This window comes from Prinia subflava, chromosome 8 (assembly GCF_021018805.1).
Source record: "Prinia subflava isolate CZ2003 ecotype Zambia chromosome 8, Cam_Psub_1.2, whole genome shotgun sequence".
Lineage (NCBI taxonomy): Eukaryota > Metazoa > Chordata > Aves > Passeriformes > Cisticolidae > Prinia > Prinia subflava.
This window is the reverse complement of record NC_086254.1, coordinates 5,193,732-5,218,592: the sequence shown is the minus strand read 5'-3', so window position 1 is coordinate 5,218,592 and position 24,861 is coordinate 5,193,732. Positions and strand designations below refer to the sequence as shown.

Genomic DNA, 24,861 nt, shown 5'->3' with positions numbered 1-24,861 from the left:
TGTGTGTCCCCACCCCAGGACCACCAGCAGCTCCTCCAGCCCCAGCACAGGCAGGGACCCCTCCTCCCGGGGCAGGTCAGGGCTCCGAGCGATGGAGAGCAGGTTGGGGGTCAGTCTGGCAGAGCCCATCACTCTGCTGTGCCCATGGATCCGTCTGGATCCGGCCCTTCCCGCCCAAAGCCCCACATGGGATTGGGGAGCCCAGCAACTCCTGCTATGGCACCTCTCCAGGCATCGGGAGGAAGGATTTGGGGTGTTCTCTCCTGGGGGATGGGCCTGAAAGAGATGTCAGGTCACATAGAAAAGTCTGGAGATTTTTTAAAGGATTTTTTGAGCCTCACTTCTGGGGTGTTTGGAGCCTGCTAGGATCAGCTTGTCCCAGCATTTCTGTGCACATCCCCTCTGGCCATGACCTGGATGTCACCATGAGGCGAGGAGGGTGGGCAGAGAAACCAAACAGTGCTGGGCAGGGGGACAGAGAACCCCAGCTGTCCCCTCTGACTGTCCCCCATCCCCGGGCTCAAGGACACTGCATGGCACAGCGCTGCCGTGCCCCGGGGACAGGAGTCCCTCCGCTGTCACAGCCCACCCACAGCCCCATCGCTGCCATGGGGCCAGCGGGGCATTTGCAGCCGTGCAGCCGGGGCACCGCGGAGGATGCGTCCGGGAGGATGCGGATCGGGTTAAACCGAGCGCCCGGCTGGCAGCAGAGCACCCGGGAATAGCCGGACCCCGCTCCCACCCGCAGGGCAGCCCCTGGGCCGCGGCATCGCCCTGGGAAGCGCGGCTGGCAGACAGTCCCGCTGCCGCCTCTCTCCGAACGCGAGCGGTGGCAGCGAGGCGGCAGCGAGTTGGCTTTCGCCAGCGCTCGGCAGCCCACGTGGGGAGGCTCCTGCCAGGGGAGCGACATCAAATTAAATATTAAAAAAAAAAAAAAAAAAAAAAAAAAAAAAAAAAAAAAAAAAAGGGGAAGGGAAGGAAAGGAAAAAAAAAAGGCAGAGAGAAGGGAATGATGGATGGGAGGATTTGCAGCCGTGGCCGTTTGTCCTGGCGCAGGGAGGCTGCGGGCGCAGGGAGGCTGGCGGTGCCCGTGGGCACGGCACGGCACAGCGTGGGGAGCAGCCGTCCCCGCGGTCCCCCCGCCGCCCCGCTGCCTTTGCCAGCCGACTAATTGCGCCAGTGACTTTGCAGTTCCCAAAATAGCTGCTGGCTCCGGCGGGTGACGTCAGCGGGAGCCGCGGCGGCAGGCCCGGCAGGAGCGGGGAAGGAGGGCGCTGCCGGCGCCGGGCTGTGCCGAGCCGCTGCTGCACCCACCGCGCTCCCGCTGGGTGACCTTGGCACCCGCGGCCGCGCTCGCAAGGGAACGAGGCCTGCGGTGCCGCAGGGATGCCGCAGGGAGGTCAGGCCCTCGTTCCATCGCAGGAGGAGGAGGTGGTCCAGGTTGTCCCTGCATCCCTGCCGTGTGGTGTCAGCATTCCCAGGAGCCCTGACTGGAGGGGCTGGGGCAGGCTGCCCCGGGGGGAGAAACCTCGGTGTCCCCACGGGGTCAGGAATGCCCCTCCAGCCAGGGCAGCCTGCAGCTCCCTGAGAGTGTCAAGGAGTGAGCCAGGACCACCCTCCTCGTGTCCCCCAGGGAAACTGAGGCACTTGGGGGGATGCAGAGGCAGCAAAGAGCGCAGGGGAGGGCACAGTGAGCTGGAGAACAGAGCAGAGCCCAAGGTCACCCAGGTGGTGCTGTGAGCAGCAGAGCCAGGGATGCTCGTGGCCCAGGGCTGCCCAGGCACTGACTCACCCTGCGCCGGATAGCACCCAGCTCCTCCGGTTACAGGCACAGACGGCATTGCCTTAACGGGGCACGGCGGTGGCAGGGCTGGCCCAGCCTGGGAAGGGCACCCCGGGACCGGGCACTGACCCACGGGCCCCTCCTGCTGTCCCTGCAGTCTGCAGCCTCCCCCCACAAGCAGGGCATCCTCCACCACGAAGCCAGAAGCGCTGCTTGTGTTGGTCCCAGAATGGATTGCACATCCCTCGCAGCATGGCTGGGGGGGATTTAATCATGAGTGTCCCCTCACTTGCCTCAGTTCCCGGGCAGCAGAGCTCCTGAGCCCCACACCAGCACCCAGCCAGAGGCCAGCTTATTATTCTAGAATGTGGCATAATAATTAAAGCCTCCTCCATTTCCCCTTGCTCATTTGTGCTCCTTCAGCCTGGATTAATGGGTCTCCTCTCCCCAGCACAGACTCATTCCTTATTCCTAATAGCCAATAAATCCCAGCCTCAAAATAACCCCAGCTTTTGCCTGGACCTGCTGAAATATTTATTCTCTCCTCCCTGCTACCCCCCACACCATCCCCTCTCTAGGGATGGGGAGAGGAACTAATCGATGACATCGACCAGTGTGGAGCTGCAGCTGCTCTGGGCGCCGGGAAACAGCTGACGTCGGCAGGAGGATGGGAGCTGGGCAGGAACTGGGCTTATCCCGGCTCCCACACAGCCGCTGCAGCCTGGCTACGGTCCCGTGGTGGGATGCACTCACACCCTTGGCATCCCCCACACTGCTACCCTGCCCCAGAGCATCCCCTGTGCTGCTACTGAGCCCCAGAGCATCACTGTGCTGCTACCGAGCTCCAGAGCATCCCCTGTGCTGCTACTGAGCCCCAGAGCATCCTCTGTGCTGTTACCGAGCTCCAGAGCATCCTCTGTGCTGCTACTGAGCTCCAGAGCATCCCCTGTGCTGCTACCGAGCTCCAGAGTATCCTCTGTGCTGCTACTGAGCTCCAGAGCATCCCCTGTGCTGCTACCGAGCTCCAGAGCATCCTCTGTGCTGCTACTGAGCTCCAGAGCATCCCCTGTGCTGCTACCAAGCCCCAGAGCATTCCCTGTGCTGCTACTGAGCCCCAGAGCATCCCATGTGCTATTACCGAGCTCCAGAGCATTCCCTGTGCTGCTACTGAGCCCCAGAGCATCCCATGTGCTATTACCGAGCTCCAGAGCATTCCCTGTGCTGCTACTGAGCCCCAGAGCATCCTCTGTGCTGTTACCGAGCCCCAGAGCATCCCCTGTGCTGTTACCAAGCCCCAGAGGATTTTCTGTGCTGCTATCGACCCCCAGAGCATCCCCTGTGCTTCTACTGAGCCCCAGAGCATCCTCTGTGCTGTTACCGAGCCCCAGAGTATCCTCTGTGCTGCTACTGAGCCCCAGAGCATCCCCTGTGCTGCTACCGAGCTCCAGAGCATCCTCTGTGCTGTTACCAAGCCTCAGAACATCCCTTGTGCTGCTACTGAGCTCCAGAGCATCCCCTGTGCTTTTACCAAGCCCCAGAGCATCCCCAGTGCTGCTGCCCTGCTGCAGAGCCAGGGCATTCTCCTTGTTCCTTGCTCCAGGGCATCCCCTCGCTGGTACCCTGCTCCCACCCTGCCTGCCACTCCCTGCTCCCAGAGGAACAGGAGATGATGCCCAGCTTGGCTGTGGAGTGTCTGGGGGGATCCCTGTGGATCCCAGCCCATCCCAAGCTGGCTGCAGGAGAAAAGGCTGGAAGATGAGGGAGGCAGCTGCTGCCTTTCCTGGCTGGAAACCCTTTGCTTGCTGGACTGCAGGCTGTGAAAGGGACAAACTCCAGGATACCAGGACCTGCTCTTCCCAGCTCAAAGCCAAGAGGAGCACGATGTGTTGTAACACCAAAAACCAGCCCAGTTTTGCCAGGTCAAGGCATAATCCCCAAGAAAAACAGGGAAAACCCATCCAGCCTTTCTTATTTTCCTCCCTGTGACACCCCAGGGTGAGGACTTCCAGAGCAGCTCCTGGCCACCAGCCCCACTCCCATCTCCCATAGCCACAGGGAGGGGAGAGCAAAGCTGGAGGAGCCCACAGCACCCTGTGACCCATCCCCAGCTGGCATGGGCTGAGAGGATGGCCTGGGAGCTGCTGGGGACAGCTCTGTCCCCATCCTGCTCCCAGCAGGACCCAGGCATTGCCCAGCTGTCCTGGAGGCAGGAGGTGAGAGAGGAAGTGAGGGGGCAGTGGAGCGTGCAGGACCTGGAAGCACAGGGAAAGGAGGATTTTGTTCACACACCACCCTGCCCTCTCCCAGGGCCTCAGCAAGCCCTTTTCCAGCTGTGCTGCCACAGCCTGCCTGGAAGATGCTTCCATGTCTCAGGCTGAGCTCTCAGCTGGGTAGGAATTAAAGGCTGCTTGAGGGTCAGCCAGGAATTTGGGCCAGTTTTCGGCAGCAAGAACTGAGCTCTCTCCTTCAAGTTTGGGACATCCTCTCTTCTTCCAGGTGTTTACTTTTACCCAGGGCTTTGAGGGGATGACGGGAAAACAAGTCAGCTCTCAGAGCACTTTCAAAGGGCTTTTATATATTCACAAAAACAAACTCAAACACATATAAGAAAAAAAAAAAAAAGAGAAAACCAAAAAACCCAACCTAGGAATATGTTCTTATCAACAAAAGAATTGCACAAACAGAGGAGTGAGCTCTGTGCCACTGCACGAGCCCTTCCCCACCCTTGAACCCCATCCATGAGAACACAGAGTTCATCTTCCCAATGTCCCAGTAGGAATCAAACTCTTGGTGGCGAAGGTGACTGGTGCTGCAGGCTGGGTCTTTCCACCTGAGCTGGGAGGAAAAGAGCCTTTAGACCCTAAAGGCATGGCAGTGGGGAAGGAGCAGGCTCCTGGGTCCCTTTCCTTGCTCTGGGAAGGGATTTGGGGTCTTCCCTATGGTTTTCCATCTGCTTGTGTCCTGTCTGCCAGCTCCCTGCCTGCCCTCAGAGCGTGGAGCTTTTGGGCAGAGCAGCCAAAGCCAGCATGTCTGTATGGCACAGGATGGAGAAGGATGGGGGGACTGCAGGGAGCCCCATCCTTCCCCACTCCCCAGGAGATTTTTTTGGGCATGGACTGGATGTGCTGAAGCGCCCCAGGAAGGGACATCTCATCTGAGCTCTCCTAAACCCCACAGTGTTTGCAGAAGGAACAGATGAAATGAGCACAATGACTGCAAATGGTGTGAGATCCAACGCCTGCATTTCTGCTGCATGGAAATGGGGGAGGAATTGGTATTTCTGATGCCAAAACAGGAGGAAAAAGCTGGTAATGGGATTGCTGGAGGGCTTGCAAAGCAAATTGCAGAACTACAGTAACTCACTGCAGAGCCACTGGAGCATCCTGGTGTGATTTCAGCCCCCTTTTTACATTTTCTGAGTGTAATTTAACATCATTTTCACAGCAGAAAATCCATTTTTCTCTCCTCATTTCTTAAAAGAAATGGCTGAAACCAACCAGATTTCACACCAGAAGCAGTGTTGTTTTTCCAAGGGGCAGTCTGGGGGTAGGCAAGGGGAAGTTTCAGCCTCTATTTCAGGAGCTGAGGAGAACCCAGTCCTCACCCAAGTCCTCCCATCCTCAGAGCCCAAACATCCACAGAGCCAGCGCAGGGAGCGTGTCCAGACCAGCACCAAGGGTTCAGGGCCTCTCTGTGGCATTGCCACCAGCTCCCCCCAGCGTCCCTGTCCCTCCTTACCTGCGGGAGGGTCATAGGATGTCACAGACAGCACCGGCATCCTCGGAGTGGTCGCAGTTGTGGACGTCCCAGCGGATGTGGGAGCAGCGCAGCAGCGAGGGCTCGTGGCCCTTGCACTTGAGGTTGTCGAGGAAGATGTAGCCACTGCCTCGGCCGTATCGTGCCTCCCCCCAGGCCGCCAGGGCGTGGCCGCAGCCCAGCTGCCTGCACACCACCTTGGCGTCCCGCAGGTCCCAGGCATCATCGCACACGGTGCCCCACTGGGACAGGTAGAACAGCTCCACGCGCCCCTCGCACCGGTGGCTGCCGTTCACCAGGCGCAGGGAGCCTGTGGAGGGCCCGGCGTGAGGCAGCCCCTGCCTGTGCCCACCCCTGCACTGTGTCCCACTCTGCCTGCACTGGGTTCAGCCCAGAGCTCCCCCAGTGCCTGTGCACAGCCAGGAGCAGGGGGTGACCTGCCAGAGCTGAGGTGACTCTCAGAGCATCATGGTGGATGTTAAGTTGGAGGGACAGACAATCACCTCTGTTCCCAGCTCTGCCCCCTTGCTCCATCACCTCTTTTTCCCACCCTGAGATCCATCACCTCTGCCTGAACCATTCTTGGGGGCACCAGGAGAGGTTGTGACTTAACAGTGTCATCAGCTGTTCCCCCTCCTGTGGGGCACTGGCAGATCTGCCTGAGCCACTTGTTTTTCCACCCTGTGCCAGCATGGAGCATCCCCAGGGTGTGGCACTGTGTCCCCAGGTGTGGCACTGTGTCCCCAGGGTGTGGCACTGTGTCCCCAGGTGACACCCCTGTACCTACCCTCCTTGGGATGCGTCGGGGCCAACATGGTGGTTGTAGCAGTGGCTTCTTGGAAATGGTCTTCTGTGTCATCAGCACCTGTGCAGTGGAGGACAGGTGGGAAAAGTGACTCAGGGGACAGGGTCGGGTCAGGGCCCCCCAGCACTGGTGTGGGATGGCTGCAGGGATGCAGGGTGGGATGTGCAGCCACTGTGCACAAATGGGGACCAGAGGGAGTGCCACACTCCAGCCATCACCCACACCACAGCCCCGACTGCCACTGCTGTCCCCATGTGCAGGAGAAACCCCGGGGTGTGGGGACTCATTCTTCACCCACAACCCCATTTGAGAGACCCCATTTCCCACAGCCAGCCTGAGCATGGCTGAATCCTCCCTATATCCATTCTCTCATTGATTTCCCCTCTCGCACCTCCCACTCTCACCTCGACAAATGACCCCGGCGTCCTCGTGGTGGCCGCAGTTGTGCTGTCCCCAGCCCAGGTGGAAGCAGTCGGCCAGGCGCGCCTCGCCGCCGCCGCAGCCCACGTTATCCAGCAGGACGGGCCCGCTGCCGTAGCCGAAGGAGCCGAGCACGGTGGCGGCGAGGGCGGTGCCGCAGCCCAGCTGCCGGCAAACCACCTGGGCGTCGGGGAAGTCCCAGTCGTCGTCGCAGACGGTGCCCCAGGTGCCGCGGTGCCGCACCTCCACCCGCCCGCGGCAGCTCCCGTTCCCGTTCGCCAGCCGCAAGCCGCCACCTGCGTGGCACGACGCCGGGGGACCAGGGCTCCACAGGGGGTCCGGTGTCCCCTGCTGACCCTCCAAGGGTGTGGGGTGAGCCCCCGGCTTCTGGGGTAACCCCTGGGGACGTGGGTGTGACCCCTTGGGGGTGTGGGGCAAACCCCTGACTCTGGGTTGTGGGGTAACCCCTGGGGAGCGTGGGGTGACAGTGAGGATGCCAGCCGAGCCCCTGGGGACACAAGGTGAGTCCTGGTGATGTGGGGTGACCCTGGGTACATGGGATGATTCCCCAGCAGCAGGGGGTGAGCACTGTGTGCGTAGAGCAGTCCCTGGAGATGTGGGATGAACCTTTGAGCATCATGGGGTGAACATCCTGTGGGCCTGGAGTAAACCCTGGGGATGTGGTGTGAGCTTTGGGGATGTGAGATAATTCCTGGGGCATGGATTGGGCACTTGGAATATGGGGTGACCTTTGGGGGCATGGAAGGAGCCCTGGGGACATGGGGTGAGCCCTGGGGCTGTGGAGTGACTCCTGCAGGGATATGGAGCCCCGTGCAGGACTAGCAGCAGCTGCACACTTACTTTCCTGCTCGATGGTCAGGAGCGTGGTGGTGACCACCTCGGTGGCCTGAGAGGGCTGGTCCCTGCTGTCTGTCACTGCTGGGACAAGCGTGGGGACACGTGGGCATTGGGGGGTCCAGATCCAGAACCCGCTGCCCCTGCTCCAGTCGGTGCCAGTGCCCACCAGCACCATGGCTGCCGCTGGGCAAGACCCTGCCATGGGCAATGTCACCCCCCAAGCATCACCCACGCATGGCAGGACCCCAGGGTGGCCAGGCTGGGTCACAAGAGGACACAGAGGGCACAGCTTCCCCCCAAGATAACTGAGTGCCAACCTCCTACCTGTGGCTGTGGCTGTGAGTGTCTCCTCGGAGTCCATGGCCACCGAGGTGGTGAAGGATGTGATGGTGGATGTGTCCAGTCCTGCGGTGACACAGAGGGATAGAGGTGACACCTGGGACATTTATCATCAGGATTCATTACCTTTTATGCTTCTTTATCCCCTGCCCCTCTGAGCAAGGTCTGCCATCGACTCTGTGCCCAGAGGAGGTGCCAGAGGGGATGGGATTGTTTAGGAAGGAAAGGACCAGCCTGAAAAAATTGTCCCTTTTGTCCTACATCATCCCCTTTGTCCATTAATAGTGGGAAAGGGAAAGCACTGGCACTTACTGCTCCTGTCATTAGCCATGATAATGAGGGAATTCAGGGGGATTATTAACATTATAAACAGTAATCAGTGGAGAATGGCAGGAATACATCATTTCAGGAGGGGAAGGGGAGGCAGGCTGGGCCTGGCACCATGCCTGGCCCCTGGAAGCCGCTCCCTCCTTCCGGACACGGGCAGTTTGGTTTGCAGCCAGCAGAGCAGGGAAGTGGCAGAGGGAAATGGCAGAGGGAGATGGCAGGATGGCAGATACATTTTCCCTGCAAATCACCACCCTGGCTGTGCTCCGGGCTCTTGGCTTGGGGTTGCTACTCCAGAGCACCAGGATGAGGGCAGAAAAGGAGCAAGGATGCTCCCACAGCACAGAGCCCAATCCCTGCCCAGCCTTGGGCATCTCAGCATCTCTCTGAGGCCATTTCTGCTTGGAGAACAGGATGTCCCTGGGTTTTTCCCCACCCTGAGGGCAGTACCTGTGCAGATGACCCCAGCATCCTCGTGGTGACCGCAGTTATGGATGCCCCAGCCGAGGCTGTAGCAGGCGGACAGGAAAGGCTCACTGCCATCACAGTTGACATTATCCAGGAGGATACGTCCTGTTCCATAGCCAAAATAGGCATTGCTCTTGTAATCCAGGGCTTGCCCACAGCCCAGCTGCTTGCAGACCACGCTGGCATCGCTCAGGCCCCAGTCGTCGTCGCAGACGGTGCCCCAGTTCCCGCGGTAGAAGATCTCCACCCGGCCCTGGCAGGTGTCGTGGCCGCTCACCAGGCGGATGCTGCCGTCACCTGGAGGGTGGCACCATGAGGTGAAAAGGATGTGGGGTCCCTGCAGGTGGCACAGCAATGCCACCGTGCCCAGACCCTGTCGTGCCCGTGGTGGCAAAGGAAATGAGTGAGAAAGAGCAGGGAAGGGGCAAAGCTTTAGAGCAATGGGGCTTGGGAACATCTGGGATAGAGTGTGGCCATAGCCAGCACAATGATGGGGTCTGGGGGTCTGCACCTTAGGGATGGAGGGTTGGGAGGCCTCAAGAGGGGCAGCAGATGACAGTAGAGGACACTGTGCTCAGGCAGGATGTCCCCCCTGCAATGACAGCTGAGCAGCTTACTTTCCCCATCCTGTACCGAGGCCGTGAGGGTCCTGGTGGTCGGTCCTTCGCTGACTTGTGTGGCTGAGAACTCTGCAAAGGGAAGCAGAGAGGGAGCACCTGCTGCTGCTGCTCCACCTCGAAGCTGGAGGGATCCTCCCCACCCCACTGCTCCAGGAGGGTCTGCACTAAACTAACCCCAGCTGAAAACAGAGGGGTTTGCAGCTGCACCACCCTGCCCAGAGCTCTCTGCCAGTACCTCCAGCCTCTCTTCTGCCCTCAGACCCAGCTCCCCACCTCCTTTTTCACTCCTTCCACCTCTCCTCTCCAACAATGCTATGATTCCGTTTCCTGCTCAATCCACAACTTCTCTCCTCTGGTTGCTGTTGGTATGACCTACCAGCCAATCCAACATCCCTGCCTTTCCATCCCTCCTTTTGCAAGCCCTGCTTCTGCAGGGGATTCACGGAGCAGCTGCTCCAGGTCTGCACAGCCTCACTTTCACAGCTCACTGATGCCTGGCTGATGAGCAAACCTTGCACAGCGAGGGAGGAACGTGTGCAGGGTACATAAGGGTCGTCACAGAGCTGTTCCACTTTCACTTGCCAAGTTCAAACACTTTCCACTGCTTTTCTCACCTTTAGGAACATCTCCTGCTGAGAAGCTCAGCAATTTAAAGAAACACAAGTCAAAAGGGGAAAGAGCAGTTGGGCAGCAACTGGCTCAGAGGCAGGAGCGTGGGTGGGCGTGTGCTCTTTCCCCAGGGATCACACTGGAGAGGGCGCAAAGTCCCTGAGCTGGGAGTGACAAGGAACACAAAACAGGCTGGTCACCTTATGGAGCACCAGCCTGTGGAGCCGGGAGGTGACCTGGATTGAGGAGAGGGGTGAAAGGAGGATGCAGAGGATGTTTGGCTGACCCAGGTCACAGGAACAGGCTCTGAAATAAGACTCTTGTGCTCCACCAAGGCCCCTGCAGCCCCCAAGTCTTGCCCTCCACAGGAGCCCCCTGCTCTCCTCGCCCCTCAAGGAACCCAACCTCGTTACCGTTGCACACAACAGCCACATCTTCGTAGTGGTAGCAGTTGTGGATGCCCCAGCCGTGGCTCCAGCACTCGCTCAGGGCCGCCTCCCAGCCCTTGCAGTCCACGTTGTCCAGGAAGATGGGCCCGCTGCCCTGGCCGAAGGTCATGGCGGGCGGGAGGGTGATGGCGTGGCCGCAGCCCAGCTGACGGCACACCACGTTGGCATCCACGATGTCCCAGTCGTCGTCGCAGACCGTGCCCCAGGAGCCGTTGTAGAGGATCTCCACTCGGCCCTGGCACCGGCTGGGCCCGTTGGCCAGGCGGATCTCTGGGAGGGTGGGAACAGAGAGGTCCCTCAGCAGCCAGGGGGCCGTGGGCAGTAAATCTACACCAAACTCCTGCTCTTTAAATAAAATCCTGCCCCTTCTCTGTAGCACAATGCAGCTGTAGGCTTGGTGCTGCCCAGCTGCTGGTGGGACATGGGCTGCCCTTGATCTGCTGGCAGCACTGGCTGTGGAGACACAGCACATCTCAATCCAGGAATGAGATGCACCATCGCCAAGGTCAGGCTGGATGGGGCTTTGGACAGCCTGCTCTAGTGGGAGGTGTCCCTGGCCACGGCAGGGGGTGCAGTGAGGTGGTTTTTAAGGTCCCTTCTGATGCCTTCAGTTTTAGCTTTCATGTTTTTCAGATTCTGTGCTGCTTAGGTGTGTAATTCTGAGCCTCATATTACGTGCCAGTAAGCTCTCTTCACAGAGCAGGGACACAAAACAAATCCTTTTCCTGCTGAGAACCAAGGACAGCTTTCAGGCCCAACAGCACAAACAAGGGTGGCTGGAGGGAGTAGCAAGAAGGATGGGACCTCACAGCCTGGAGCTGTAACTGGACAATTAAACCCCAATATGCAAGTGGACCAAAACTTATAAAAATGTGAGATCTCATGACTGGTCAGCCATTTTGTGACCATTGGTCCACCTTGGGTGTAGCCCTGGCCAGGCTCTTGTCCTGCCCAAGGTGGATCCTAGGGGCCTCTCAATAAATATCTACTTTATTCTCCAGCTCTGTCCAGTCTCTGTTTCAGGTCAGCCTTCCCACACATCAATTTCCAACCTGAACCATTCTGTGGCTCTGTAATGCTCCCATCATCTCGCCTGCTAATGGGCAAAAACCCAATGGGAGAAGGGAAAAGCAGACACATGGCACCACAGGTTGACTTACAATAGGTGGCAAGTGACAACATGCAATTAGCAAATTGTTATTAGCCTCAATGAATGCATCCAGAGCTGGTCCCACATGGGAGATGATGGGATGGAGATGATCTCTCAAGCTGCTGGCCTCAGGCAGCAGGCATGGAAGTGCCCAGGGTCTACCACATAAAGGGAATTATTTACTTGTGTGTGATGCATGGCACAGGGACAGGGACTCAGCAAGAGGTGGCAAAATTCTCCTCTTAAGACAATTATTGAAATAGGGATAATAAAGAATTTTCATTTCCTTTCTGTAAAAGAAGTTTAGTGTCTTCTTGACGCTTTTTGTTCCAAACCAATATCTTTCCTTTTAAAAAATCCCTTCTTTTACCTAAATCCCTTCTTTTACCTAAAAATGCATTTTTCAACTACAAAACTTCCTGGAGAAAAGTGACTTTAAGAGAAGAATCTCACCTGGGAATGGCAACAGCTCGGGCTCAGAGGTGGTGCCTGCAAGGGAGAAGAGAAAGGGTCAGCTCTCCCCAGAGAGGAGGAGGTGCAGCTTGGGGAGTGATGGCAGCAGGGATGGGATGGGTGTGGTGGGAACTGGCAGGACCCAGCAGCCCTTGGACCCTTCCCTTTCCTGCAAAGTCCTGGTGTTTTTGGGGAAAAAATGAACTCCCCCAGGGCATCACATCACCTGTGAAGTACAGGTGGGGAAACTGAGGCAGCATATGAGTAACTGTGACTCTGGTGGGACTGTGCTTGAAGCAGAAGGTGACATATGTGTGACCCTGATGAGCCCAGTGGCCAGCAGAAGCCACTCGAGGTGGGTCCTGTCCTGGGCCAGGTCTTGGGGACCTTTTTGTCCGTCCCTGGCTCCACTGCTGCCTTGCTGTGGGCCCTGGGCAGCTCCTGCATGCTCCTGCCCCATTACCCCCATGGAAAACTTGGGTGGTGAGATGGGAAAAAGAAAATCAATCCTGCTCAGCTTGAGAAACCCACTAGAGATCTCCTGATGGAAGATGCTGCACCCTATGTGCATTTTAATTGCTTTTTTCTTCTATTTCCCCAACAAAATCCACTTTTTGGAAGCTCAACACACCTGCTGATGGGGTGCAGCCACCTTAGGGGGTGAACAAACCTCATCCAGAGGGAGGTGAGCACTTGAAGGACACAGGATGTGTCCTCATCTCTGGACTCCCCTCCTACAGCTGGGCATTATTTGGGCACAAAATCCTTCTCAGCCCCAAGGCTGAGTGATGTGGGATCCTCCCTGGAATGCTGTCAGCCAGGGTCACTGAGGGCTCCAGCACAGGGTCACTGTGATGCTCCTCATCACAGCAAGATTATCGTGATGCCCTGGGGTTGGGGATGGGTGGCTTGACCTCGTAGACATCCAGTTCACAAGCACCTGTCCGATGCTGGAGCCCAGCACGGATCTCCTTGGGCATCCGAGGTGTCCTGGGCTTGAGACTTTGGCTGCACAACCCTCTCCCATGGGTGACACCTTCCAAAATCCTTCCAAACCTAGTGGAACGTGTCACTGCCCACAGCAGGGGGTTTGGAACGAGACAAGCTTTAAGGTCGCTTCCAACCCAACCACTCCATGATTCTATGATGCCTCTGTGGTAATTACACCACCCAAGGAGTGATCAACACCCCTGGTGCCTCTGTGGCCTCTTTTCCTCCCACTGCCTTGGACCAGCCCTGCCCTGCTTCACGCTCAGCCCACCAGCAGTGACGTGAAGGTCGATCCCAGCCGCTCTGGGGGCGGATGTCACTGCCGTGAGAAGCAGTGTGAACCTGGGGGGACAGCGGAGCACACGAACCCACCTCCCTTTTGCTTGCTAGGACGTTGCCTGGGAGACCATTAAGTCAGGCAGAAATCAGGGCTGTCAGAGAAAGACCTAGAAGCCCCAAGAGAAAGGAGAATAAGGCAACTGGCTGGCTGCATCCATGACTTAGCAGGGATGCTGGGATGAACAGCAGCAGCCAGGGAGCTCCAGAGAGGTCAGTGCTCCTGCCCTACCCAGCTGGACCAGGCATGGAAAGGGATGCTGTGATTGCAGCAAAAATTGGGGATTAAACAGGTGAGACCACAGGAGCACAGAGGCTCTGCAGGAGAGAAGCAGGGAAGGATACAGCAGCCCAGTGGGCTGGACAACAGGGTAGAGGTAATTCAGCTCACTCCTGCACCAAAAAATGGGGAGAAGTGAGGGTTTCTAGGAAGAGTGTTTGATCCTGGTTTGTATTGATTTTTAACACCTAGTCCACTCCAGTGCCAAAAAAGCAGTGGATAAAAAGGACATTGATAAATATTCATCTCTCTTTAAGTCAAAATCAAAGCTCTGAAATATTCATTTAAGAGCATCCTCCAGCAAAGTCAGGAGAGATCTGAAAAGAATATGCCTGGTTTGTCTACAATAATGAGGAACGAGGGGAAAACTGTCTTTTTTGAGAAGAGACAGAGCCCTCCATGTTTCTCTGATCCAGCTTCACAAAGCCGAAAGAAAAAGGGAAACTGCTCGAGTAAACACCGATGCTAAACAAAACCACCAAAAGGAAGGACAAATCGCCCTTCCTTAGCAACTAATCTGTGTGCATTAATGAAGGGAACCAGGGGAGCCAGGCTATGCAGGGGACAGTGACAGAGCCACCAGGGTCCCCACACCCGGAGTGTGGGCGCAGATGCTGCTGCAGCATCCCGAGGGGAAAGGGAAGCACCAGCTGGGGCAGTGGGAAGATAAAACCCGATTTTACTCAATTAGGATGTCTGACTACACCTGAATTCCCAGTTTTCTGGCTGGCTGTGCCTTGGCGCAGGATTGTTGAGGCAGGAACGCTTCCCCCACCGCCTGGCTGTAATTACACAGATGGAGTCACGCTGGGATAACTACGCTGCCACAGCACTCCTGTGGACCCATGTTCCAGGGCAGAAATGGCTTTTCCCAGGTCTATTTAAAAGCTTCCCTGGCTGGACAGTGCCTGCCAGGAGTGAGTAGGGACTGTTGTCCTCAGGGGATGGGTGCTTATTCCACACGTTTCCTTGTCAGGACTGATCCCACAGGTCCCGAGGAGCAACTCCAGGAGCATCCCTTGGCCATCAGCATCTTCCCATGGGTGCTGCCTGCTCTGGAGCCCAGAACTCTTCTGTCACCAGTGCTGGCAGCTGCCTGCCACGTTCCCCTGCCTGTCCTGAGTGCTGAGCTTGCCATCACAGCCAGGGCATGGTGGGACATAAGAGCTGAACTTTCCCCCTCCATCCCTGTGCACCCTCAGCGCTGCAGGATGACACTACAATAATCCTGTGCTTGGAGAAAACCTCCCCACAAATCTGAGAGCTGCAGAGGGATCACGGGTGCCTAGAACCCCTCCCACTGCCCCCGGCAGGAGCTCACCGGTGGGGCTGAAGAGCACGAGGAGGATGAGGAGTGTGGCTGGCATCAAGGGAAGAGGCAGCACCTCGATATCCGACCTCCTTGTGCCGTGCTGGGTGTCTGGACAGGGACTGAGTGTCATTGCTGCTTGTCAGGTGAATTTCCAGAGGACACGTCCCTGAAACATGCGGACAGCACTGTTAGTGGTGGTGGCCAGGGGAGCCTGTGGTCACCGAGGGCCATACAGGTCTTGTGAACATGTCCCTCCTCAGTATTTCCAGGAGCAGGGATGACACATGAAAAGTAATTCCAGCTGGATTTATTGAGAACAAGCAATTTTTTTTTTTTTTTTGAGTGGCAAGATGGAGCTGAAGGGCCACATCCCACCTGCGAGATAAAACTCAGCAACAGGGAACGTCAGCAGAAAATGAGGAAGAGATTAAATGTCTTAAGATTCCATTTCCCCTCCATTTACTGCTCGCTGCCGCAGGGGTGGATTTCCAGCTCTGCCTCGCCCGCAGGCTGCCTGGGCGGGGGCTGGGTGCTGGTCCTGGTGGCCGGGACACCCCTGGGTGCCCAGACCCGGTCCCGCGGTGCCAGCAGCCGCTGTGGCGGAGCGTGCGCTGAGGGAGCAGTGCCATCGTGAGGATGCTCCCGGCTCCAAAGCCGGGCTGTCAGGCTCAGCTCAGAGGAGCCCTAATTAGTCCCAAATTAGTCCCTCCAGCCCGCACGGGGCACACCAGCTCCTGAAGGGATGCGCAACAGTGCTGCCGCTTCAGGCATCTACTGGTGGTCAGAAACTCGGGAGAGGTCATTGAAATCCACAGTACGAGTGGTTAAACCCTCCTTCCCATGGAAACCTCTCATCCAGCCTTTTGCTGCTCCTGGTTTTCCCACGTGGAGGCGTGGGATGAGAAGGACTCCGTGTGCTGGTGTCCACCCAGCCAAGACCCCTCCAGACCAAGGCTCCAGAGCCTCAGACCAAGGCTTGGACTTGGTTGCCTGCACTAGGGACAGATGATGCTGCACCAAAGGGTTTTCTGTGCACCAGCAAGAGGCGATGGAGGTGCAGGAAGGAGCCAGCGGAGATGGGACACAGCCCCGTTACATCTCCCTGATCCCTGCTCGACTCCTGCTGAGCAAGCCTCGGGAGGAGACTCACCAGCGGACAGACAGCTCAGTGATGGGGGCTGAAAACCAATCCACTCGCTGAGGTGGTGGCTTTCAATACTCCATTCATCCCTCCCGAAGCACGGAATAATGTCGCCTTTTGTCCCACGGGCCCTCCCCTCTCTCCAGCGGGGCAGGGCTGACAGACGGCCCCTCCGCCGCCCTGCCCCGGCCAAACCCCGGCATCGCGTCCTGCTCGCAGGGACGTTGTCATCGCCGGCCACTTTTGTGCCGGAGCCAGCGCGTTCCTGCTCCCTGGCAGGGTGGCAGCGGGCTTTAACCACTGCGGTGCTGTGCCACGGCTGACCCCAAGGAGGGAGAACCCAACTTTCCTTCTCTGTCTGTGCTTCTCCAGCTGCTTCTCCATCCTCACCCCAACGCTCAGGATTCAGCTGAGAGCTGAACCCCCTTCCTTAAACCCGGGGGTGCTGGGGCTCTTTCAGAATCCCCACAGACCAAAATCTGTTCTTAAGCCATAATTAGTCATTATGGCACTGTAGCAAAACCCAGCATCCCTTTTAACATCTCTCAGAGAAGCTGTGGCTGCCCCTGGATCCCTGGAAGTGTCCAAGGCCAGGCTTGGAGAACCTGGCATAGTGGAAGATGTCCCTGCCCATGGCAGGGGGGTGGGATGGGATGAGCTTTAAGGTCCCTTCCAACCCAAACCATTCCATGATTTTGTAGTGATTCTATGATTTAAGGCATTGCTGAATATGGGTTTATGGAAGTCCCTTCACACCAAGGTTTTCAAGCTGTCAGGTGTCCTGTGAAGCCGCCCCTGACCACGGACCCGGTGGAAGAAGCAGCAAATCCTCCATCCCCCCCATCCTGCACAAGCACTGACACCAGGGATGGTACAAAACTCACAGGGGAGGGACAGGGCTTTAACGTGGGGCACAGAAAGTCCCTGCTTTCACCCCAAATACCACACCACAGCACACACACTGTGCCCAGCCAGCTCTTTGCCCTCAGTGAAAACTGCCTCCCCCACAGGTCCTTTCATCCCTTTTGGTCCTCTTTGGAGTGAACCCCAGTTCTCTATCACTTCTTCCACTTTTTAACTATTCAAACAACTTCAGGAGAAATCACAGTTTTTCAGTTGCCACCACCCCACCAGATCATTATTTGTAATTACCACGCTGACCTAAAAGAAAGCATAATAAATCCACATACCTGTTTGGTATTTTCTCTCCAGTATAAAGATGGGTGTATCGAATCCCAGAAATATCTGTCCTCTTTTGAAATAAACAAATGAGCTGGCTAGTTAGTTATAAAATATTTTTAAAAATAACATTTGAAATTAATATTCCTGGTAAAATGTGATGGGGATAAGGCAGGATTTTTTTCTTTAGGTGAGATCTTGCTTAGTAAATTAAAAAAAAAAAAAAATAAAAGGGGAAAGAAAATGGATCTCATCCATCAACGGAACAGCTCCAGCCTGTCATCTCTTTGCATTTTTGGGGCTGCTGCTGCTGGGTCACAGCACGATGGCAGCCCTGCAACCCATCCTGGGACAGATCATCCCCAAAGCAAAGGAGAAAGAGAGGGAGCAGGAGAAGGGAGAAGAGGAGGAAGAAGAAGCAGAAAGAGGAGAAGAGAGGGAAGACCGCTAAGGAGACATGGCGCGGAGGGAATGGCTCGGGTTTCAGGGAGGCAGGCAGGGACACATCCTTAAATTGGGTGCTGGCAGAGCCTGGGTTACGCCTCGAGGGGAAGGAAGAAGCTTTTTCAGAAGATTTGAGCTTTTCAGCTCCTTCCCACATCCCTCCTCGGCTGTCTGAGAGCCCACCTGTAAAGGAAGTCAGCAATAACCATCTGGCTGGAAATACTTCTGTCGGTGCCTGAGCCAGCACTGGGATGCAGCAGGAGGGATGGTCCTGACCTCCTTCCCTGCCTGGGGGACTTGGAGACCTGTTCCTTGGGCAGATCATGGTCTTCCCTGCCTGTTTCTAGGCAAGAAATTACCTTTAGAAGTCCCTTGTTACAGGATTTTTCTTGTCTGACCACCCAAGGCATCTCTGCTGAGGACGTTGGAGGGACCTGACCTATCCCTGTGCTCTCAGCCTGTGGTGGGGGATGTCCTGTGGCTGGAAACCTTCCCCATCCACCTCCACCACCTCCTGCTCTACACATTCATGGTGTCTCCTCCCTGTGATCTCTTTATTTTAAAAATAATAGTGTGTATTTAATAATTTTTAACTATTACAGCTTTTTAACCATTTTAACCATCATTGCAAGTAAAAGCCAGATAATGTGAGACTCTTGAGTCTCAGCAACCTTGAAGACCACAGAAAAGGAACCTTGAAACATACTGGGTTTCCCAGCCTTATGAATTCTTAAGTTCCCCAGCAATTTTAGGAGCCTGGTGTGCTTCAGCTTTGAACAAGTTGATTTCATAAGCCACAGGATTCCTGCTCTCATTCTCACGGGAGGCAGAATTTGCCTTGTGGCTCTGCTGCTGGATTTTTCACTTGCTCCTATGCAAAGTCCACACCTCTAAATGCCCTAAAAAGCCTGGGTTTTGTATTTTAACTCTGCACATAGACAGCTCTGGCTACAACTGTCGCCAACTGCTTCTGCTGTTCCTTTCTTGCAGGGATTTAGTAATTAGCAATTAGGCACTTTTATTTCCCAGTAGCAGCGAAGTTCTAATTAACCAGATCATGAGCACAAGTTTCAAAGGTGCCTTTTAAGTCTGTTTTGCCTAAACTTTGACAAACTCCCCACTGTGCTGGCTGTCTGCCAGGGCCTATGGACTGGGATTCATCAGCTCCAGCATCAATCCACATCCAGGTTTTGCAGACCAGGAGCATAATGTGGATATGCAGGGATAAGATGCTCTCCACCCTGTGCAGGATTTCTCTGGGTGTTTGGGGCAGCATCTCAGCCTTTTTCCATGTCTACATCATTCCTGCATGTGCTTTGAGTGGCTTGGCAGTGTCAGGCTAGGGGATTACGCTGCTCCGAGGAAAAGAAAACACAGCCAGCCTTATTCAGGGAGCAGCCACAACATAAGAAAGGCTAATTATAAAATTCCACAGGACAGCAAGGCTGTTCACTTGTGTGCCAGGAAAAAAAGAAGCTCTTTTTATGCTTCTTGATGGTCCTGCTGCCTAGTCAGGCAGGGAGACTCCGGGACACTCCAGAGATGCCCACGGGAGAGAAGCTTCTCAGGGCCATCCCCACATCCACTCAGCAGCTGCCACATGCCACAAGCAGCATCTGCCACGGCTTCCTATGGCAGTGGGTGGCATCTCCTGCAGACCTCTTTCCTGGCAGTAGTTTGGCCATGGTGGAAACTGGGGAAAACAAGTGGCTCATGAAACTGCAGAAAACACAAGGCGTCCAGAAAACAAAACAGAATAAAAACCAAAACCCAAAACCGAAACAAAAACCAAAATCAAAAATCCAAACCGATTTCCCTTTTTGATTAGCTGGGAAAATACAGAGAGGAGAGATAAACTCATTTGTCCAGGCTCTACCAGGCCAGGAAATGCACTGGGGATTTGAAGAAGAGCCTGGTGCTGTATGAAAGAGCCATAAGCTGAAACAAAAGGCATCTTCTTGCTGCCAGGAGGGAAACACAGGGCTAGAAACACCAGTTGCTGTTTCGAGCCTTGGCTGATGTATAAAGAATGACAGAATTCCCCTGCTGATGGCTGTGCTAAATCGCTGGGTATTTAGGGGGTTAATGCTGCTTTCACTTTGGGGAGCACTGGCATGAAAAATGCTGCATCTACAGCAGGAGGGAGCCTCCCCTCCCTTCCTCTGCTCCTTCTGCTGCTCCAGGGCACAGCCAGTGATGGGATCCTGCAATGTGGGGTCCGGGGAGCTCCCAGCCCCAAACCAGCCTGTGCCCAGCAGCCTTTGAAGAAGGGAAAGATGTAAATCCAGTCCAAGACCATTTTGGTTCTCTGTCCTGACATCAAGCCCCGCCTCGGTGCAGCTGGAGCTGTGCTATTTGAGAATCACGAGCCAATTTTAAGGCAGTTTATAGGTACTGAAGGGACGGCAGGGCTGAGGAAAGAGCAGTGGAAGCCCCCAGAGAGGCTCAGCGTCGCCCTGGGCTGCAGCAAGCGGGAGCTCGGGGAGAGGTACCCATCCCCTCCCCGGACAAAATCACCTTTGTTCCTCCCTAATCTGCTTCCTGCCCGACGTGCTGCAGGAACCACCCCAGGCAGGTGGGAAGGAGCAGCCCAAGGACGCGGTGCTGACAGCAGGCTCTCCGGAGGGCAGCAGCCCCGTGGGCTCCGGCCGCCATCCAGGGCTGGGGAGAGGCAGGAACGGATCACAGCAAGGGAGAGGGGATGGGAAACGGGGAGCTGTGTCCCCTCTGTCACCAAAGGCACTCGATGTGGACCATGAGTTTTGGGGTGTGTTTGTAACTCAATTTTCTGACTGCCATTACCTCTGGGGGTGAAACCTCACCTGGCAGCAGGATCCTATGAGACAACAGCCGTATATATGTTATAAAAACATATATGCAGGTATTCATGTAGGTGGATTTATTTTTATGACTTGTCCATTGGGACCAGCACTTGCTGGCTTCTCTGCCAGCCCTGGGGAATTAATGCATCAATGCATCGTACTCCTGCTGCAGCATTGCTGCTGTGAGATGGGACTGCTGCAGCCTCAGTGCTTTTAGATGCACTCCAGAGAGTCCAAACTGTGCCAAAGTGGGTGACTGGGAGGTGATGACCTGTGTGGGGACAGCCAGGCTGACAAGACAGACGGGATGGACATTGCTGCCTGCCAGCGCAGGAACCTGCGTGGGTGGAGAAGCCGTGCCCGAGCCTGACGCTGCGTGGGACAGCTGGGGTTGGAAGGGACCTTGAAAGGCGCATTTAGCTCCAGGAAAGCTCCCGAGGGATGGATCGCCTGCCTCGTCGGCTGCCAGGCGGCTGAGTGTGCACTAGGTGGCACGCAGCTGCAGGGAGAAGCGCTTGAGACAGCGGGGAGAGGCTTGGATCCAGGGAGAAGGAGAAAAGCTCCACTGGGAAAAGCAGGCAGAAGGCAGAGCCAGGATGAGTTCTGCCCCTAATTAGCACTAATGGCGAGGTGAGCGTGGCCAGAGCAGGTGAGACAGAAATACAACCCGGAGGATTTGGGTCCAGAGTTTCCCGGCTGGATTTAGCAAAGGATGGAAAGACCCCTTTTATTGGGGTCGGGAAGACAGGAGAAGGGGCAGGGGTTTCAAGTGAGAACGGTAAATTTAGGACTGACATAAGGAAAGGATGTTTTGTGGTGACCGTGATGAGGCCCTGGCACAGGTTGCCCGGGGAAGATACGGACGCTGGAAGTTCAAGATCAGGTTGGGTGGGGCTTGGAGCAACCTGGGATGGTGGAAGGTGTCCCTGCCCACAGCCAGGGCTTGGAACAACCTGGGCTGGTCCCTTCCAACATAAACTGTTCAAGACTCTGTGATTTCCCCAGAGAAGGCAGGCAGGGAAACACAGAGCTGAGCTGAGGTCAGGGGGCATCTCCCACTACCAGCAGGGATGAGGAACATGTGCCCCTCAGCAGGTAATTCCCAGGGGTTGGACAGCAAGGTCACCCAGCAGGAGGAGGATGCCCACACCAGACCCATCCCTGCTTTGTGTAGCTGGTCCCTGCCAGGAATCAGCAGCAGCTGCTGCAGAGGAAAGCAAAATGAAATTTCACCTATTATTCTCTGCCTGCAGAGGAATTTCTTCCTAATTCCTGTCACTTTGGGTTTGTCTGCACAGGGAAATTAATGTGAAATCGAGTGGGCTGTGAATTCAAAGTGCTGCAGCAATCCCAGCAGAGCTTGGACAGGCCGTTTCCTAAGTGGCCAGGCTATTCCCTGGAGCACCAGGCTAAGCCTGGCAATTTAACAGAGCCTCAGGCATCAGGTTTTGTAGACATTAGTGTAAGACCTCGAGCCAAAACCGTGTGAGAGGGAGCAGCCATGGAGAAATTAATTCAACAGCCTTCCAGCACCACTGCAAGGAAAGGATCAGGGGGAAGGCAAATATTTGCCTGGTTACCCCCGTGTGTGGATGGATCAGACAGGAGGTGATGCCACGTTGGAGGACTCAGTGCTTTGCATACTGATTTGGGGAGCATGCAGAGAAGGGTGTGGGAAAGAACAGCACGGGGAAAAAGGGATCCAGCTGAAAAGAAAAAAAAAATCTAAGGGACTATGTTAAATTCTGGGGATCATAAAGGTAAAAATCATGTAAAATATAAAATATTTTTGCAGGCAGTGAGGACTGTGAGGTCTGCATCCCTGTGAAAACAGGGTCCTTAGGGACAGCAGAACACCAAGGTTCACCTTTCAGATTCAGGGATCATCGAGGATCTTTACAGCCACCCTCACACAGCACAGCTGGAGGAAGTTGTGCAGCGGGGCTGACAGGCTCAGCTGGTCAGCAGACCCTGGGTTCATATTGCCTATGGCTCTGTTAACCCCTTTCAGGTTGTTGAACGGTCGTGGAATACAGGACAAGAGACAGCAAGGTGTGAGAAAAGGGAGGCTAAGGACCAACCATGCTGAGATGAGGCACCTCAACCACTCACTGTGCCTGGCAAAACCTTCCATGGACCCTGATGCAAGATCAGAGCATGAATCCCTGCTCAAAAACTAAAAATTAAATAAATCGATGCAATTTAAGACTCTTCCCACAGCTCAGCCACCACCTGACTGGTTTATCTCCACTGTACAACCCTTCCCTCCACCCAGGAGCTGCACCCAATTCACCTCTGCTCTCCCCCACCCTGCAGCCCTTAGCAGCAGCACCTTTCAGTCCTGGAGCATCACCCTGAGCCCTCGCCCATCCTCTCTCACCAGCCAGGACTCCTCACCGGGAGCATCCCTTTGTCTCCCAGCCATGCCATGAAGGCCTGCAAGACTGCATAGAGACCCTTCTTCGCCATCCTCAAACCCCCCTTAAACCTTTTCCTGTTTAGGATCACAGGAAATTTAATACCTGTCCACCCATGCAACCACATGGATCACATAGTCTGCTCCCAGCATGGCTTTATGAAGCATTCCTATCTATTTTTCAGGAAAAAAAAAAAAAGCAACAAATCCTTTGCATTGCTCTCCAGTTTCTAATTACAGCCGCAGGAGACAGGAATCCCAAGCACCTGAGTTGTAAATGTGAAACTTATTGCTTAAGCAGACACATTACAAGCAGGCTATCAATCACTTCTGGCAATTATTAGTACTTTGTGAGTATTTTGAACTCAAGTGTGTGACAGTCTCATCCATCCTGGAGCAGAGAAATACATGGGCATTTGCATACAAGGCTGAGCTGTGTGGGGATGCAGCTCCAGAGGGTTTTCACTGGAGCTGCCATGGTTATGTGCTTGGCACTGTGCATTTTGGGATGAAAACCAACCTTATTCAGGCTCTGTAAAGATGAGTCTCACGTTTAACCCTGCAAGAAGAGTTTTATAATATCCCTCCATTCCTATAGCATAAAGTGGTTCTATATGGGGTGTTTTTTTGCTGTAACTACTGACTCCAAATATAATGTTCTTTATTTTTATAAGCCTTTTGGGGCAGGTGTATCATGGCATGGGTGTAAAGTCCAGGGAGGTTTCAAGTCATTTGATAAGGACTGGTGAACACTTCCTGGTTCAGAAGGGATTATGGTGATCTTAAGGGTCTTTTTCAGCCTAAATGATTCTCTGGTTCTGTGGTTCTTTAATCACTGCTGCCAAGGTCTTGGTGGGGGTCCCAGGAAAGGGAAAAACCCAGGTGGGGTGTGACCTACCTCTAAGAGAGCACAAAGAAGTGATCCAGCACCCTCCAAGATGCTCCAGGATCAAAGGAATCCCTAAATAAACACACACATCTTACAAGGGGGGTGACGGAGGTGCAGCAGCCGGGAGGGAGCAGCGCTGTGTCATTTCAGACATCTGTGGCACACGGGGTTGTGCTCCACCATCCTCACCGCAAACAAGGATCAGGCACCTCCAGGGCTTTGCTTCGGATGTCCACGGGTGTCAACGAAACCCTCAAGGCGGTGAGCAGCTGATTGATCCAGGCTGGATCTGGGTCCAGGGGTCACACCCACAGCACCCAGAGGTGTTAAACTGCAGGAGGGGCTGTGCTGGTGATGTGCCACACACCTCATCACACACACCCATCACACACACACATCCCATCACACACACCCCTTTACACACACATATCCCATCACACACACCCATCCCATCACACACACAGGCACTCTCACACTCAGAATCCCCTGCACACACAGAGCATCTCAGCTCCCCAGTACTCCACATGCTCACACTCACATGGACACACCCATGTGCACTGTCACACACACTCACACACACCCCCACACCGTCACACACACTGTCACACTCGCACCGCCACTATCCCACATACACACACTAGCAGCTCTCTCACACACAGTCACTGCCACTGTCATTTACACTATTCACTATTCACTGTGACACACTATCACTATCACACACTCGTCATACACTGTCACACCCACTGTCACACTCACACGACACACTATCTCACACTATCATACACTATCACAGTCACTAACACACACCCACTGTCACACACTCACTGTCACATTCTGACTCGCACTATCACACAGTCTCACACACACTCATTATCACTATCACACACTCGCTATTACACTCAGTCTCACACACTCATTATCGTTATCACACTCATAAGCACACTTGTTCCCACACACTCATTATGATGTGATTATTATCACACTTTATCACACTCAGTCCTGCACACTCTCTTAC

The 24,861-nt window shown here is 55.1% G+C and overlaps 1 protein-coding gene across 1 annotated transcript; it reads right to left on the bottom strand.

Moving 5' to 3' along the window:
- Positions 1-3,786: 3,786 nt before the first annotated feature.
- On the bottom strand, positions 3,787-16,355 carry SSC4D (scavenger receptor cysteine rich family member with 4 domains). Its single transcript, XM_063404937.1, has 11 exons — positions 14,965-16,355; positions 12,038-12,073; positions 10,399-10,704; positions 9,374-9,445; positions 8,739-9,053; positions 7,947-8,027; positions 7,626-7,703; positions 6,749-7,060; positions 6,327-6,404; positions 5,522-5,849; positions 3,787-4,618 (listed from the first exon to the last, which is right to left on the bottom strand). Exons 1-10 carry the CDS (start codon positions 15,083-15,085, stop codon positions 5,533-5,535), a joined length of 1,716 nt encoding a protein of 571 aa, XP_063261007.1. The 5' UTR covers positions 15,086-16,355; the 3' UTR covers positions 3,787-4,618; positions 5,522-5,532.
- Between the last annotated feature and the right edge of the window lie 8,506 nt (positions 16,356-24,861).